The sequence below is a fragment of the Bombina bombina genome, chromosome 6 (genome assembly GCF_027579735.1).
Source record: "Bombina bombina isolate aBomBom1 chromosome 6, aBomBom1.pri, whole genome shotgun sequence".
Taxonomy (NCBI): domain Eukaryota; kingdom Metazoa; phylum Chordata; class Amphibia; order Anura; family Bombinatoridae; genus Bombina; species Bombina bombina.
The window spans coordinates 258,797,742-258,813,832 of NC_069504.1; the positions used below are offsets into that span (position 1 = coordinate 258,797,742).

General features: G+C 39.0%; 1 protein-coding gene across 1 annotated transcript in view; it reads right to left on the minus strand.

Annotated features, from left to right (window-relative positions):
* The window catches only part of MYRFL (myelin regulatory factor like), a 477,269-nt gene that overhangs the window by 215,425 nt on the left and 245,753 nt on the right, over positions 1 to 16,091 (minus strand). Inside the window, 1 exon segment of the mRNA XM_053719216.1 lies at positions 6,514 to 6,622. Within this exon segment, the coding sequence (XP_053575191.1) occupies positions 6,514 to 6,622 (109 nt within the window).

The following is a 16,091-nucleotide window of genomic DNA, read 5'->3' on the forward strand; positions in this document are numbered from 1 at the left end:
CGGACTATAAGCTTCTTTCTAGTATCTTGGCAACAAGGCTTCAGAAAGTTCTCCCTAGCTTAATACACACGGATCAAACAGGCTTTCTAAAAGGCAGATCGTCATTTTTAAATTTGCGGAAATTATTGTTGACGGTGGAGTACTATAATGCAAGAAAGAAATTAAAGGTATTAGAAACTGAGGATAAGGCAATTATTGCCTTAGACGCCGAAAAGGCTTTTGATTCTATTAGCTGGGCACACTTAAGTTTTACCTTGGAACAGTTTGGCCTTAAAGGCCCTTTTCTATCTTTTATTCAGGCTCTATATAAGAATCCGAGATCGGCATTAATAGTTAACGGAGAATGTACAGAGTTTTTTCAATTATTCAGAGGCACGCGTCAGGGTTGTCCGTTGTCCCCGCTCCTGTTTAATCTTTGTATCGAGCCTCTCGCAATTGCCCTTCGTAAGATTATCAAGGGGATTAAAGTGGGGAACTCTACTGTCCAAATTTCTCTTTACGCGGACGATTTACTCGTATTCCTTTCTAATACGGGGGAAAATGTACCGGTATTATTGAAATTGTTGGATATGTTTGGAACTTTTTCAGGTTATGCAATTAATTCCAAAAAATCGGAAATACTATGGTTAAATCGTACCAGTGACTCCTACGCGGCTTCGCCTTTTAAAGAAGTCAAAAATATAAAATATCTAGGCATATTTGTGTCAACCTCTCCTGAGGAGTGGTACAAGTCAAATTATTCTGGAGTAATTAAAAAAATTCTATAGGATATGACTAAATGGTCACTTTTTCCATTAACACTTGCGGCCAAAATAAATTTAATTAAAATGATCGCATTACCTAAATTGCTATATGTTATGCAAGATATCCCACTTTTCCTCAAAAAAGGGGACATAAAACAGCTAAATACGGCTCTCAGTCGCTTTTTATGGGGGAATACTAAATCAAAGCTTTCATTAAAAAGACTTAGCCAGCCAAAAGAGCAGGCTGGATTAAGTCTTCCATCAATACAAAAGTATAATATTGTATGTCTTTTAAAGATCGTCCCAGACTGGTTAACGGATAAATGGGCATTAGCACTGCGAGATATAGAAGTTGACTTTTTCAAATCTTGTTCACTTAAGGCACTTGTACATATGAATTATAAAGACTGGCCTCTACTGCTTAAAAAAATGTACACCTTCAAAAATCCGATAATAGCGTGGCAAAAATTTTGCCGGGCTCAAAATATTAATTACCACTGTTCTAAATTTCAGCCTATACAAAACAATCCGGAATTCCCCGCAGGGACTGACTCAGAAATTTTTAAAAGATGGAAATTTAAGGGAATGGAATTCTTTTATCAATGTTTAGACTTAGATAGGAATTTCATTCACTCTTTCAGTACCTTAAAGGCAAAGTTCGATCTTCCGAACAGAGATATGTTTGGTTACTTTCAAATTAGACACTTTCTAAATGCTCAGTCCTTAACTGACTATTCCAAGAATTGGGTAAGAGTTTATGCTGGCATGAGTATTTTCCTTCAGGGTAAAACCTCTATATCGCATTGGTATAATCTGTCATTATTTAAAGAAGGACATATGGCCATGGAACGTTTATGTGAAAAATGGTCTATTGATATCCCGGGTATAGAAATTAAGATAATAGAAAAAAGTGTTTCTAGAGCATGGGTAGCTACCCCGCAACTTTCTTGGAGGGAATCCCATATAAAACTAATTAATAGAGTATATATTACCCCAGTTGACTTAGGCAGATGGAGTAAGGCTCAAATTTATGTATGCTCTCGGTGTAATGCTCCTAATGCAAATTTGATACATTGCATATGGGCCTGCCCCAAGGTAATCCAGTTTTGGTATAAAGTAAGATATTGGATCTCCAAAGTCTTAAAGCATGAAGTGGTTTTGGACATAGTAGATATTGTCTTCTTGAAAAAATATGACAGGGGTGAGAATATTGATTTTATCAATTTCATAATACTGTGTGCTAGAAATGTAATATTCTCTTCTTGGAAATCCAAAAAGAGACCGGCGCTAGCGGCGTTACTAAATATGTTAGATAATAAATTAATCCTGGAACAGTATGATATTCCATCAGGGTCTGAAAATGAGATTGAATGTTTTTTTAACAAGTGGTGCGATTATATATTTTCAAAATCAATAGAGCTGCAAAGGAGACTTATTTCACCTTTCAAGAATTCTTTATGGATCCAAAATGCTGTTTTGAGAGGGGAGATTCACGGAACTATCCTGGATAATAGTTAATGCGCTTTGCTCGGGGGACTGTCTGGGTTGTGGGGGGGGACTTCCCTCCCTCCCTTTTTTTTTTTTTTTTTTTTTTCTCCTCGTTTCTTTGTTTTTCTGTATGAGTGTTTTGTATTGTTTTGTTTTTGGCTTTTTCATATCTAACATCTACTTTCTGTATCTTTGGGTGTTTGACGGACTGGCCCAGGTATGATATATTTCAGGTGCTTGTCCGTCTCATATCTGTATTTATATATTATTTGTTGTTGTTTTTTGTCTCTGCGCAAAGGTATACCATATCATTTGAAATGTGCAATGTCTTTGTATTGTTTTTTTTTTTTTGACATGACTTCTGTTTCAAGATTCAGATGTGTTGCATGTTTGTTTAAAAATAATAAATAAAAATTTAAAAAAAAAAAAAAAATTATACAAAAGGAGACGAATGCTCTGCCCTTGAGCACAGTCAGTAGTAGTTCACTTTAAATACAAAGTGTCCTGCAGGTAGAAAGGCTCTCAAGCTTACAATCTAAGGAAGAGGGAATGGACACGAAAGGTAAGTGAAATAAGTCTGATATAAGGCAGTGTAAACTGAGAGTGGGTGAAGTGTGTGGAGAGCAAATGAGGGTTGGGAGAGTGTAACAGAATATGGTAAAGTGTCATTACAGAGGCTGTGAGTGTGAATTATTGTCTCTAACCTGGTTCATTAGCGACAGCTGCATCTAATTGCTGTTAAGAGGTGTTTATATATTAAGGTAAACACCAGGGTGGGAGGTGGAGGGAGGCTTGGGGGGCTAGTGTGTGCAAATTTTTAAAGATATTGCAGTAGGTGGGAGCTTGGAAGTTGCAGGGAAATTTTCAAAGATATTGCAGTAGGTGGGAGCTTGGAAGTTGCAGGGAAATTTGGAATCCATAAAGGCAAACACATCTTTTTTTTTATAAAAACAGTGTGCATTGATAACCTGGGAATTGGTGCATCTATTTGAAGATCCTTTTTTTTCCAATTCTTCAAGACATATTAAAAAAAAAATATTATAATAATGAAACCTGGGAAAAAAAATCACTTTCTAAGGTAAGAAAAAATATGGCAGAAAGAGAGTTTTAGCTGTGAAAACTAAAATAAAGTTTTGCAACAAAATGAAAGAAAAGAATAATAATATAAAAGTCTTCGTTTGATTTAAAATGAAAACAAAAATGGAAAACTTTTGTATTTTCTTAGCATAATGCGAAGAAAAAGATTGATGGAAGATAAATAAGTGAAAACTAGACTCTCTCTTCAGATGCCTGAAGAAACAGCTACACACAGCTGTGAAATGCGTTGCAAATTTGATTGATTTTACTGTATATATAATTATTAAAATCATTTAGTAGTATCTGCCTTGTACTACTCATCTTTTCTCTCTGGAATCCGGGACTTTTGGAATACAACCTTTCTTTCCCTGGGAGACCATAGGAGATTAGTTAGCTGGTGACTACAAACATCCAGCCTGCTAGATTTGCACTTCCTGTTAGTGTTTATCCAAATGTGAGTACTTTACTTACTTTTTAAATACTGTTTTGGTAACACCATTGATCTGCACCATTGGGGCGGTTATCTTTGTGTTTTAACAAGAGACAAACCTCTGATTGGGGGTCCTGAAAGACAGTCAGCTGGAGACTGAGAGGCCCAGCCTGCTAGATTAACACTTTCACACAGTGCTTTTCGTTTGTGAGTACCTTTTCACTATAACTTAAACCCCCTTTACCACCTGTTACCATTTTTCTGCACCATGAGGCGCTCTTCTTTGTTTCATTCATGGGAGATAAATAACTTACAATCTTCTAGGGTTGGGTACGTAATGAGATCCTCAATTCCTCCTGTATTATTTTGATACACTTTTTCCTGTTACTTAAAAATATTGTATCATCGTTGTACTTTTAACTTTTGTACACATGGACAGCACTGTGGAATTTGTTGGTGCTTTATAAATAAAGTATAATAATAATAAAATAAAAAAAACAATAAATAAGGAATCCATTAATCTGAGAGTGGAGAAAGAGCTTCTAAGCTTTACATTCCTGCTTTTTAAATAAAAATAGAAAGAGAATGAAGAAAAATTGATAATAGGAGTAAATTATTTTTTATCTGAAAAATTAAAGAAAAAAATTGGGTTTAGTATCCCTTTAAAAATACCTACAGAACAAGTACACATTCAATATAGAGAAATGTCAGAACTGAAAAACAAAATACACATTGCCTGCTCCTAGCAGGTGTACACCATTCTGAGATGTAGCCAGAATAGTAACCATATTCCATAGCATGCCTCAGCATAGCTCCTGGTGATATTCCTCCTGAATGCCCTGGGGAATACATGATATCTATGATGACACTAAAACAAGACATAGGCAGAACTGATGGAGGTCAAGTAATGACTGGTCCTTTGCATTAGTAAATGTGCTATACTGAGAGAGGTCACAATATTCCTATTTTATCTGTTATAGAAAACTCTACAGGCTGGAACAAAGCTACAACCCACACTTCGTTACTCCAAATAAGGTGAAGCAGAACTAACATCAACAGTAAAGAGTGCATTACTTAGTGAGTTTTATTAAACATCCATGCGCTTCATGTTCTATATTTACTGAACAAAAAAGAAAAAAAGCTTTTATTCTACAGACACTGAATCATTGCCTAAAAGGAGCATCAAACACCATACCAGTACACAAAACAGATTCAATATATATTGAACTGACCCAGTATTGTAATCATTTAGATCCTTTGCTTTGGATATTTTTTGAGAAGAGGGTTATTGGTTTTATCTGTTATTATCTGTGTTTGTATATTTTGTGTATTATGTTTTATATGAATACTGCTTGATACTATATATATACACAGTATATATATATATATATATATATATATATATATATATATATATATATATATATATATATATATATATATATATATATATATATATATATATAACAATAAAGAAAAAAAAGTCCTCCCCTGTCCAGCACTGAAGTATATGACCAAATAGTAAACATAGTGAACAGCATATGGTGCAACTGTCAAGGACAAATTAGGATAAAGATACGTCAGTCAGCAAATACTTTGCATTGATGCTAATATGCATAGTTTATTACCGGTATACAAATACAGTCTCAGACCTATAGTGAGCTCACTTAACTTAATAAGTTAAACAAATACAGATAAAGCAACAACAGTACAGAATGGTGATAATAGCCCTAAATATGCATGCATAGGATATAAGTATGCAAGGTTAATATCATATGGTTAAAGCCAAAGTCCAGTAGTCTAATTGTTGTTGTACAATACCATCAAATTAGGTTAGTTTCAACATATTGTAAGTAGTCCCATTTAGGTCCAATGTGATTTTAGGAGGGAGATTAGTGCTGTAGAGGGGTATGTTACATGTTAGGTGCTCAGTTGAGGCAGTTAAGCTAGTCACTCATTAGCATAAGCAGTAAGGGTTAGGTATCTTGTCAGCCAGTATGTCCAGACGTACATATGCAATGAAGGAGACCTCCAGGGGATTACGGCACCATTTTCATTTAGCCTACCTCATCAGGAAACCATTTTTAATGCAGCAACATACATCGTACCTTAGTCTTCACAGCTGCGCCTGATATACAAAATCTTGCGGAGATCTCACCCAATTCTCTCTCAGGGTGGATATTAGCCTTTCTATGTAGAGTCCAATCTATTTCAAAAGAAATGCTTACCTCCTGCTGATCGAGATACCTTTGTAGAACCCCCTAATCTCTACCAGCTTTAGGATTTGTATTCGGAATATAGTTCAAGAGGAGCAACAGCTGATTACCCCTCCGAACATAGAGTAAAAGTTTGCGACACGCGTTTCACCCTTGTGTAATGTTCCCAGGGCTTCTATATATATATATATATATATATATATATATATATATATAAACACACACATATATGTACATATCCCTCCCTGCTTGTATTAGTGTATCAGACATAAGGGAGGATAAGTGCTGGCGCATGGAGCATACTTAAATACACTTGTGAAACAGCTATAGGTTTTATTGGAAGCATTTTTGCTAATATATGTATATTACAAAATGCTTCTAATAGTGAAATGTACTTTTAATAAACAGAAAGTGTAACCACACAGAACAATATCTGAAATGAATGTGCTAAGCCACAAATAGTATTCATGATTCATCTGCTATCCCCACTGTTATACATAGAAATACAATCTCCAGTAAACAGCAAGACAATAAATTACTGTTACATTTAGGACAATACCTGTTTCATGGATAGAATCTATTCCCATCACAGTTGCAAATTCAGGTTTGTAGTCATATTCAACAAGCCTCATCTGGGCTATTCTTCTTAGCTGCTCCTTTGTGTCAACCTAAATGCACAAATTGTAGACAACTAACTGGTTAGATAATTGCCCACTGAGCATAGCTAAAGGGATATGAAACCCAAAAAGAGCAGACAATTTAAAAAAGGTTCCATTTTAATTCTATTGTCAAATTTGCTTCATTCCCATGATATTCTGAGTTGATGAGATACCTAGGTAGGCATCTGGAGCACTACATGGCAGGAAATAGTGCTGCTCTTTAGTGCTCTTTCAAATGGATAACATTCTTGCAAAACTGCTGCCATATAGTGCTCCAAAAATTGGCAGGCTCCTAAGCTTACATCCCTGCTTCTTTAAAAAAAAAAAAAAAGTACCAAGAGAACAAAGAAAATCTGCTAATAGAAGTAAATTAGAAGGTTGTTTAAAATCTCATGCTCTTTCTGAATTATTAAATATTTTGGGGGTTTCATATCCCTTTAACATTCAGTAATTTTCTGTGAATTTAAGTCAACTAAAAAACACTGCAAAGCAAAACAAAGCTGCCCCCACCAATAAATGAAAAGTAGTATGGTATAAAATAATTCAAGGGGGGCTACATACATATATATATATATATATTACAGTATAAATTATTAATTATATAAGTATATTAAGAATGATTAGTAAGAATCTATATATCATAGTTTTTCTATTGTGTTTTCTGCAGAATATCTCAGAACATTTGACTTATTTTGTGAATATTTTTGTTCATGAGTCAGCCTTCCATGGAAACTTTATGACATGGAAATAAATAGTAAATACAGACATTAAGGCCTAGATAATCAGTAATACCAGAAAATGTGCGCTGGTATTACAAGTTAGGTGCAATGCAAACGTGACCTTGCGTTCACATTGCCTCGAAGCCTTCTATAGTCTCTAATGGTAACTTCATTCTGATGCTGTGAGGCATCGTAAACAAACCTAGAGCAGCGCAGGGGGTAAGTCGTGCAGCAAATTAAAAATATATATGTATATGAACATATAGAGTACATATATATGTATGTGTTTATATGTTTATATACACATATTAACACATAAACATATATATATATATATATATATATATATATATATATATATATATATATATATATATATATATATATATATATACATACATACACAGGGAACACAGTCCCCATAGACCTCAATGTAAAGGCACTTTTCAGTGCCGCGTTTATTTTTTCTAGCACCCCACACCGCCACTTTAACCCCTTGTAACTGCTTCATGCAGTTTTTTTTTCTTTTTAATAAATAAAGATGCTCATATTTTTTATCTTAATAAAGCAACCGTCCACTTTATTTAGGGGGCAATCGGGGGACATTTTTTCAATTAACCAGAGGTCTGACCTCTGTCGCAAGCTTATGGGAGCATTAACCAGTCACTTGTAATGGCTGTTTATTTAATGTGCGCCCGTAAACAGGCACATTTCCCCCTTTATGGGCGCATGTTAAAATAGCGCTACACTTGTAATCTAGCCCTAAATGGCTTGTTTTGTGTGAAATTCTACGTATTACAAACATATCAAGCACATATAGAAAGCACGTCTGTACACCCAAACAAAATAACATAATTTTACCTGATAAATTAATTTCTTTCATGGCGCCGAGAATCCACGAGCTAGTTACTGATGGGATATACATTCCTACCAGGAGGGGGCAAAGTTTCCCAAAGCTTAAATGTCTATAAATACACCCCCCACCTCACTCATACCTCAGTTTAAGGTATAGCCAAGTTAGTGAGGTGTATAAGGAGTAAAAACATAAAAAGAGGAACTGGATAAATAATGTGCTTTATACAAAAAAATGATAACCCCCAAAAAATTGGTGGGTCTCGTGGACTCTCGCCACCATGAAAGAAATTAATTTATTAGGTAAGTTCTTACATAAATTATGTTTTATTTCATATAGGTGGCGAGAGTCCACAAGCAAGTTACTGATGGGATATAATACCCAAGATGTGGAAGTCCATGAGTAACTATAGAGGGAGGGATAAAATAAAAACAGCTATTTCCGCTGAGAAATTAAATTTTAAAAAATAATTACATTTTCTTAAAAATTCAAAAAACTTAAATCCTAGGCACTAGAATCAAACTGAGACAGCTGCCTGAAAAACCTTTCTACCAAAAGCTGCTTCCGAAGAAGCAAAAACATCAAAATGGTAAAATGTTGTAAATGTATGCAAAGAAGGCCAAGTGGCTGCTTTGCAGATTTGATCAACTGAAGCTTCATTCTTGAAAACCCAAGATGTGGCAACTGATCTTGTAGAATGAGCTGTTATTCTCTGAGACTGCCCCACCTCCAAATAAGCTTTGTGAATCAGAAGTTTCAACCAAGATGCCAAAGAAATGACACAGGCTTTCTGACCTTTTTTGGAACCAGAAAAAATAACAAATAGACTATAAGTCTTTCTGAAATCTTTAGTAACATCAACATAATATTTCAAAGCTCTTAAAGACCTTTCAAGAGTATTCTTAGGATTAGGACACAAGGTAAGAACAATAATTTCCCTATTCATTTTGTTAGAATACACATCTTTAGGCAAAAATTTAAACGAAGTCTGCAAAACAGCTTTATCTTGATGGAAAATCAGATAAGGAAACTCGCAAGAGAGAGCAGACAATTCAGAAACTCTTCAAGCAGAAGAGATAGCCAAGACAAATTACACTTTCAAAGAAAGTAGTTTAATCTCCAAAGAATGCATAGGCTCAAAATGAGGAGCCTGCAAAGTCTTTAATACCAAATTTAGACTCCAAGGAGGAGAGATAGATTTAATAACAGGTTTGATACGAGTCAAAGTCTGTACAAAACAGAGAACATCATGAAGATTAGCAATCTTTCTGTGAAATAAAACAGAAAGAGCAGATATTTGTCCTTTCAAAGTATTGGCAGACAAACCTTTATCCAAATCAAGAAACTGTAGAATCCTAGGAATTCTAAAAGGAATGCCAAGAATAATCATGAGTGGAACACCATGAAATATAGGTTTTTAAAACCTTGTGATATATTTTCCTTTAAACAGGCTTACAAGCCTGTATAATAGTGTTAATCACAGAGTTAGAGAAACCTCTATGACTAAGGACTAAGCGTTCAATTTCCATGCCTTCAAAATTAGAGATTTGAGATCCGTATGTAAAAACGAGCCTTGAGACAAAAGGTCTGGTCTTAGAGGAACTGACCAAGGTTGGCAACTGGAAATTTGGACAAAGTCCGCATACCAGAACCTGTGAGGCCATGCTGGTGCTATCAGAAACACATAAGATTTTTCCATTATGATCTTTGAGATCACTCTTGGAAGAAGAACCAGAGGTTGAAAAATGTTGTTAAAACCATGGAACTGCTAGAGCATCCTTCAATTCCGCCTGAGGATCCCTGGAGAGGCATCTGGAAAGTTTCTTGTTTAAGTGAGAGGCCATCAGATCTATGTCTGGAAGACCTCACATCTGCACAATCTGATAGAACACATCCGCTTCTCAATTGTCTACACCTGGTATATGAATAACAGTGATTAGACAAGAGTTGGATTTTGCCCAAGAAAGTATTAGAGACACTTCTTTCATTGCTAGGGGGCTCTGAGTCCCCCCTTGATGATTGACATATGCCCCGAATATACGGTTCTCTCTTAAATAGAGGCCAATCCTGAAGAGCTCTAAAACTAGCACAGAGTTCTAATATTGATTGGTAACCTTACCTCTCGAGTATGCCAAACTCCTTGTGTTGTTAGAGACCTCAGACAGCTCCCCAACATGTGAGACTTGCATCTGTTGTGATCACAGTCCAGGTAGCATGAACAAAGGAGGCCCCTTGAACAATAAGGTGATTGTGGGGATTTAAGTATATCAGTTGTGATATCCGAGTATAATCCCTGCACCATTGGTGAAACATGCAAAGCTATAGAGGTCTCATATGAAAACAAGCAAAATATGGCTAAAAATGGGCTAAAATCTTGGGGGGGGGGGTTGGGGGCAGCAGAATTTGAAATGCCTAGGGCAGCACAAAACCGAAATACGCCACTGCATTAGATGCATTAGATAGCCACTGCATTAGATAGCCACTAAAGGAAATGATAAGAGACTGAAGGGTTAGACAAACTGAAACCAATCTCAAACGTCTCTTTTCTGTTAGCAATAGAGTCATGGACACTGAATCTATCTGGAAACCTAAAAAGGTGACCTCTGTCTGAGGAATCAAGGAACTCTTTGTTAAATTGATCCTCCAAACATATCTTTGAAGAAACAATAGAAATTGTTTCGTGTGAGATTCTGCTAAATGAAAAGATTGAGCTAGTACCAAGATATTGTCCCAATAAGGAAACACCAAAATACCCTGCTCTCTGATTACAGATAGAAAGGCACCTAGAACTATTGAGAATATTCTTGGTACTGTTGCAAGGCCAAACGGAAGAGCAACAAATTGGTAATGCTTGTTTAGAAAAGAAAATCTCAGAAATCGATAGTGATCTGGATGAATCCGATTGTGAAGGTTAACATCCTGTAAGTCTATTGTGGATATGAAATGACCTTGCTGAACAAGAGGCAGAATAGTCCTTATAGTCACCATCTTGAAAGTTGGGACTCTTACAAAACGATTTAAAGTTTTCAGATCCAAAATTGGTCTGAAAGAATTTTTCTTCTTTGGTACAATGAATAGATTTCAATAAAAACCCCAATCCTTATTCCTGCTGTCGAACTGGGATAATTACCCCTGAAAGTTCTAGATCTGAAACACATTTCAGAAAGGCTTGAGCTTTTACTGGGTTTTTTAAAACATGGATAAGAAAGAATCTTCCCAAAGGAGGTTTTATTCTGAATCCTATTTGATACTCCTGAGAAATTATATTCTGAAACCACTGATTTTGGACAGAGTCTGTCCAAACTCTTTGAAATAGCTTTAGTCTGCCCCCTACCAAAAGAACTGGCTTGAGGGCCGCACCTTCATGTCAGTTTAGGGGCAGGATTTGGTTTCTTATAAGGCTTGGATTTATTCCAATTCAGAGATGGTCTCCAATTAGAGTCAGAGGTCTTAGGGGAAGGAGTGTTTTTCTGTTCTCTATTCTGAAAAAAGGAACAAAAATGATTGGGAGCTTTAAATTTACCCTTAGATTTATTGTCTTGGGGCAGAAAAACTCTTTAACCCCAGTAACAGTGGAGATAATAGAACCTAATTGTGGACCAAAAAGATTTTTACCTTGAAAAGAGAGAGATAATAATCTAGTTTTAGACACCATGTAAGTATTCCAAGATTTAAGACATAAAGCTCTTCTAGTTAGAATGGCTAAAAACATGTATTTGACACTGATCTTCATAACATCAAATGCAGCATCACAAATAAAATTATTTGTATGTTGAAGTAAAACAATAATGTTAGATAATTCAGAATCTGAAGACAACTGCTGTGCTAAACCGTCCAACCAAAAAGTAGAAGCAGAAGCAACATCAGCCATAGATATAACAGGTCTAAGAATATAGCCAGTATGTAAATATGCTCTTCTTAGATAAGTTCCAAGCTTCCTATCTAAAGGATCCTTAAAAGAAGTACTGTCTTCCATAGGAATAGTAGTACGTTTGGCAAGAGTGGAAATTGCCCCATCAACTTTTGGAACTGTTTCCCAAAGTTCTAAATTGGTTACAGGTACCAGGGGGGCGTGTCTGAACAGCGATCGGGAGCGGTCACATTCTCTAAGAGCTCTGACTGAACTCCAGAAAATCCGCTGATTTCAGGAGACATCTGACAGCACTATCAGCCCAGCAGTACACTATAATGTCACAAAGTCTAGTGGCATACTGATCACCCTAAAATTGTCTGTATTTTTTAAATCAGAGCCCTATATGGGACGAGGAAGACCTAAGGCAGCAGCTGTGACTAGATGACGCTAACCCCTCAGTGCGCTGAGGCAATCAGCCTTAACTGAACATTTTCGGCTTTTGATAATACAGTTCTGAGCAATCCCAACTATATTTTTCTTCTCAACATACTAAGTAACTGGGAAACGTAAAAACAAGGGCACACTGTGTATCCTGCAGTAACTCAACTAAGATGGCAACCGCATGGGAGAAAAACCTTCAGCTGTGCCTCGACCAACACTTTGAAATATTTGAAAAATCTATACAACAGCTTTTGGAAAGAGCACCACTAGATTATCTGCTGAGCCGATACTAAGCCGATGACACAAAGCACTCACTAACTGAAATGGCTGATATCTGCGAAAACAATGCCTTGCTTGCGGACACACACAATATGAGCTTTAACCAAGAAAGGCCCCTTTAGATCAAATCTTACACCAGGCTGTTAAGAAAGCCTGATACGCAAGAAGTAATTGCTACCGTGATGCGCAATACATTGGCTGACACCTTAAGCTCAGTTGCCACACAACTGCATAGAGAGGAATAAGGCCTGGCAGTCACATCGATATACAGCAGCTCCGGAACTTCGATAATTTTTTGGCAGGTGGGACTGAACTCAAAGATGCCTACACTTGAAGGAGAACTTGGGAGAGATCCTCAGACAGATGGAATCGACGAGAGATCAAACACCCCACCTGACAGTAAAATGTTTAATAACTTTTGCAGCGAGCTGAGATTCTTCACCGGATTTAAAAATGCCAAATACACGCTAATGCAGTTTGTGGGCATTTCAAAAGTTCCGACAATCAGCTCAAGCTGTTACGGTTACCCTTAGTCTCGCTGAGAGATGGACCGCTTAGTAGCCTGGATCCCTATTGCTAAAGAGGGGAGAAGCTGCTTTCCATAGTATTCTATATGAGTCTCGCAAATATAGAATAATCTCCCTTAGCTGCAGTACAGCTAGGATACCCTTCTGCCCACAAAAACGAGTCAACGCTGCGATTGAGGGTCAAACAAGAACTCAGGACTGGGATGCCCAGCCTGCTTTTTATTAAGGTTACATGCACACAGGGCACTCCCAGGGGGAGAGGGGGGGAAGCACAAAATCCCCCATCACACATTTAGATAGAGAGCACTGTCCTTTGACAGGCCACAATAGGATTACAGTACTTAAGATAACAAGTTTACAAGTTCATCTTATCAATTAGCAGTCTGGCTCCGGAGGTGATTAGACAATGGGATTGGTTATCTCTAAACTTAGAGCTGAAGCCAGCAAATGTGTATTTAGGCAATAGTTTCTAAAAGCTGAAAAAAGTTAACTCTTTATGAAATGATACTTGTTACGGTTTTCTTGGAGCCCTTCTTAGGCGCTGGCTTGCTGGTTCAGGCATTGCTGCTGGGAAATAAGCTCTTCACAACAAAATAACTAATGCTTCTGTAACAGTGCTCCCTTTCTGTGGAACACTCTGGCAGACACGGTCTGACCCCTTTTCGGGGCAGACTAAGGCTGTCCAGACCGCTGGTTATGCGGGGCTGAGGTCGGTTTGTCTGGACAACCCGTCGGCGTTGCCATTCTGTTTCCCAGGTCTGTAAGTAATGGTGAAATTGAAGGGTTGCAACGATAAGCTCCAACGTAATAGCCTGCCGTTATCTCCAGAGACCCGGTTCAGCCACACCAACGGGTTATGGTCGGTGACCAGAGTGAACTCCTGCCCATATAAATAGGGAGTCAATTTCTTTAATGCCCACACCAAAGCCAAACACTCCTTTTCGACCGCTGCATAGCTGACTTCGCGGGGCAGGAGCTTCCGGCTGATGTAGGCAACTGGATGCTCCCCTCCATCTTCGCCTACTTGGCTGAGGACGGCTCCCAGCCCAAACATGGAAGCATCTGTATGGACGATAAAACGTTTGTTAAGGGCTGGGGCCGCCAAGACAGGAGCGTTAATTAGAGCATTTTTGAGAGCCTGGAAAGCCGTTTCACAGTGGGGAGACCACAGGACCTGTCGAGGTAAGTTCTTCTTGGTCAAGTCAGTCAGGGGTTTGGCAAGTGTGCTGTAGTCTGGTACGAACCGTCTATAGTACCCTGCCGTGCCCAGGAAGGCTAGGACCTGAGTCTTAGTGATGGGGGTGGGCCAATTGGCGACAGCTTCTATCTTGGCCGGCTCTGGTCGCTGCTTTCCACACCCCACCCGGTGACCCAGGTACTGTACCTCGGCCATCCCAAAGTGACATTTTTCTGGCTTCAGAGTCAGGCCAGCAGCCCGGATCTGATCCAGAACCATTCCTACATGAGCTAAGTGGTCCTCCCAGGACTCACTGTGGATCGCTATGTCGTCCAGGTAGGCGCAAGCAAAACTCTGGAAGCCATCCAGGAGCCTATCCACCAAGCGCTGGAATGTAGCTGGGGCATTCTTCATCCCAAACGGCATTACCCTAAACTGATATAAGCCGAATGGGGTGACGAATGCCGACTTGGGGATAGCCTCCGGGGCCAGGGGAATCTGCCAGTAACCTTTGCAGAGGTCAATAGTGGTCAGGTAATTTCCCCTGGCTATACGATCGAGTAGCTCGTCTACCCTGGGCATAGGGTAAGCGTCCGTCACGGTTTTTTCATTGAGCCTCCGATAGTCTATGCAGAACCGGGTGGTCCCATCTTTCTTGGGCACCAAGACAACTGGGGAGGCCCAGGGACTATCGGAGGGCTCAATTACCCTGAGCTGGAGCATCTCATCGATCTCCTTCTTCATTCCTGTCCTAACTGCTTCGGGGATTCGGTACGGAGCCTGGCGCAAGGGAGCTTGTCCTGGAGTATCTACCTGGTGGGTGGTTAAAGTAGTGTACCCTGGCTTCGGGGAGAAGGTGAGGTGTTTGGACTGGAGGAGTTGGCTGAGCTGCTCCCTTTCAGTGGGGCTAAGTCGGTCTCCTATCTGAACCTGAGCCACTATTCCGGTGGGGAGACTCTTTTCTAATAGGTCTGGAATGGGTAGACTGTCTGGGTCTTCCTGAGGGGAACAACATACGGCCGTCACGTTCTCTGGTCGCTCAAAATATTCCTTGAGCATGTTTACATGGAATGTCTTTCTAAGATTGTTGTCATGGCAGCTAGCTATCACATAAGTGGTGTCTCCCCTTTTCTCTACGATCTGGTAGGGACCCTGCCAGGACGCCTGCAATTTGTCTGTCTTCACTGGCTTAAGTACTAGCACCTTTTGTCCTATGGTGAAGATTCTCTTTCGGGCCCCACGATCGTACCATACTTTCTGTCTTCTCTGGGCCAACTGGAGATTAGCCCGCACGGATTTGGCTAATTGCTCCATTCGGTCCCTGAGTTCCAGCACGTATGGCACAATGGGGACACCGTCAGCCTCCATCTCTCCCTCCCAGTGCTCCCGGATCAGGTTGAGGGGTCCCCGTACCTTTCTTCCGTAGAGCAACTCGAAGGGAGAGAACCCTGTCGTTTCCTGGGGCACCTCCCGATAAGCAAATAGGAGGTGCGGCAGGAAGCGTTCCCAGTCTCGGTATTCCTGAGTGAACGTCTTGAGCATTTGCTTGAGGGTCCCATTGAACCTCTCACACAGCCCGTTCGTCTGGGGGTGGTATGGGGAGCTCAGGAGGGACTTAATTTTGCAAAC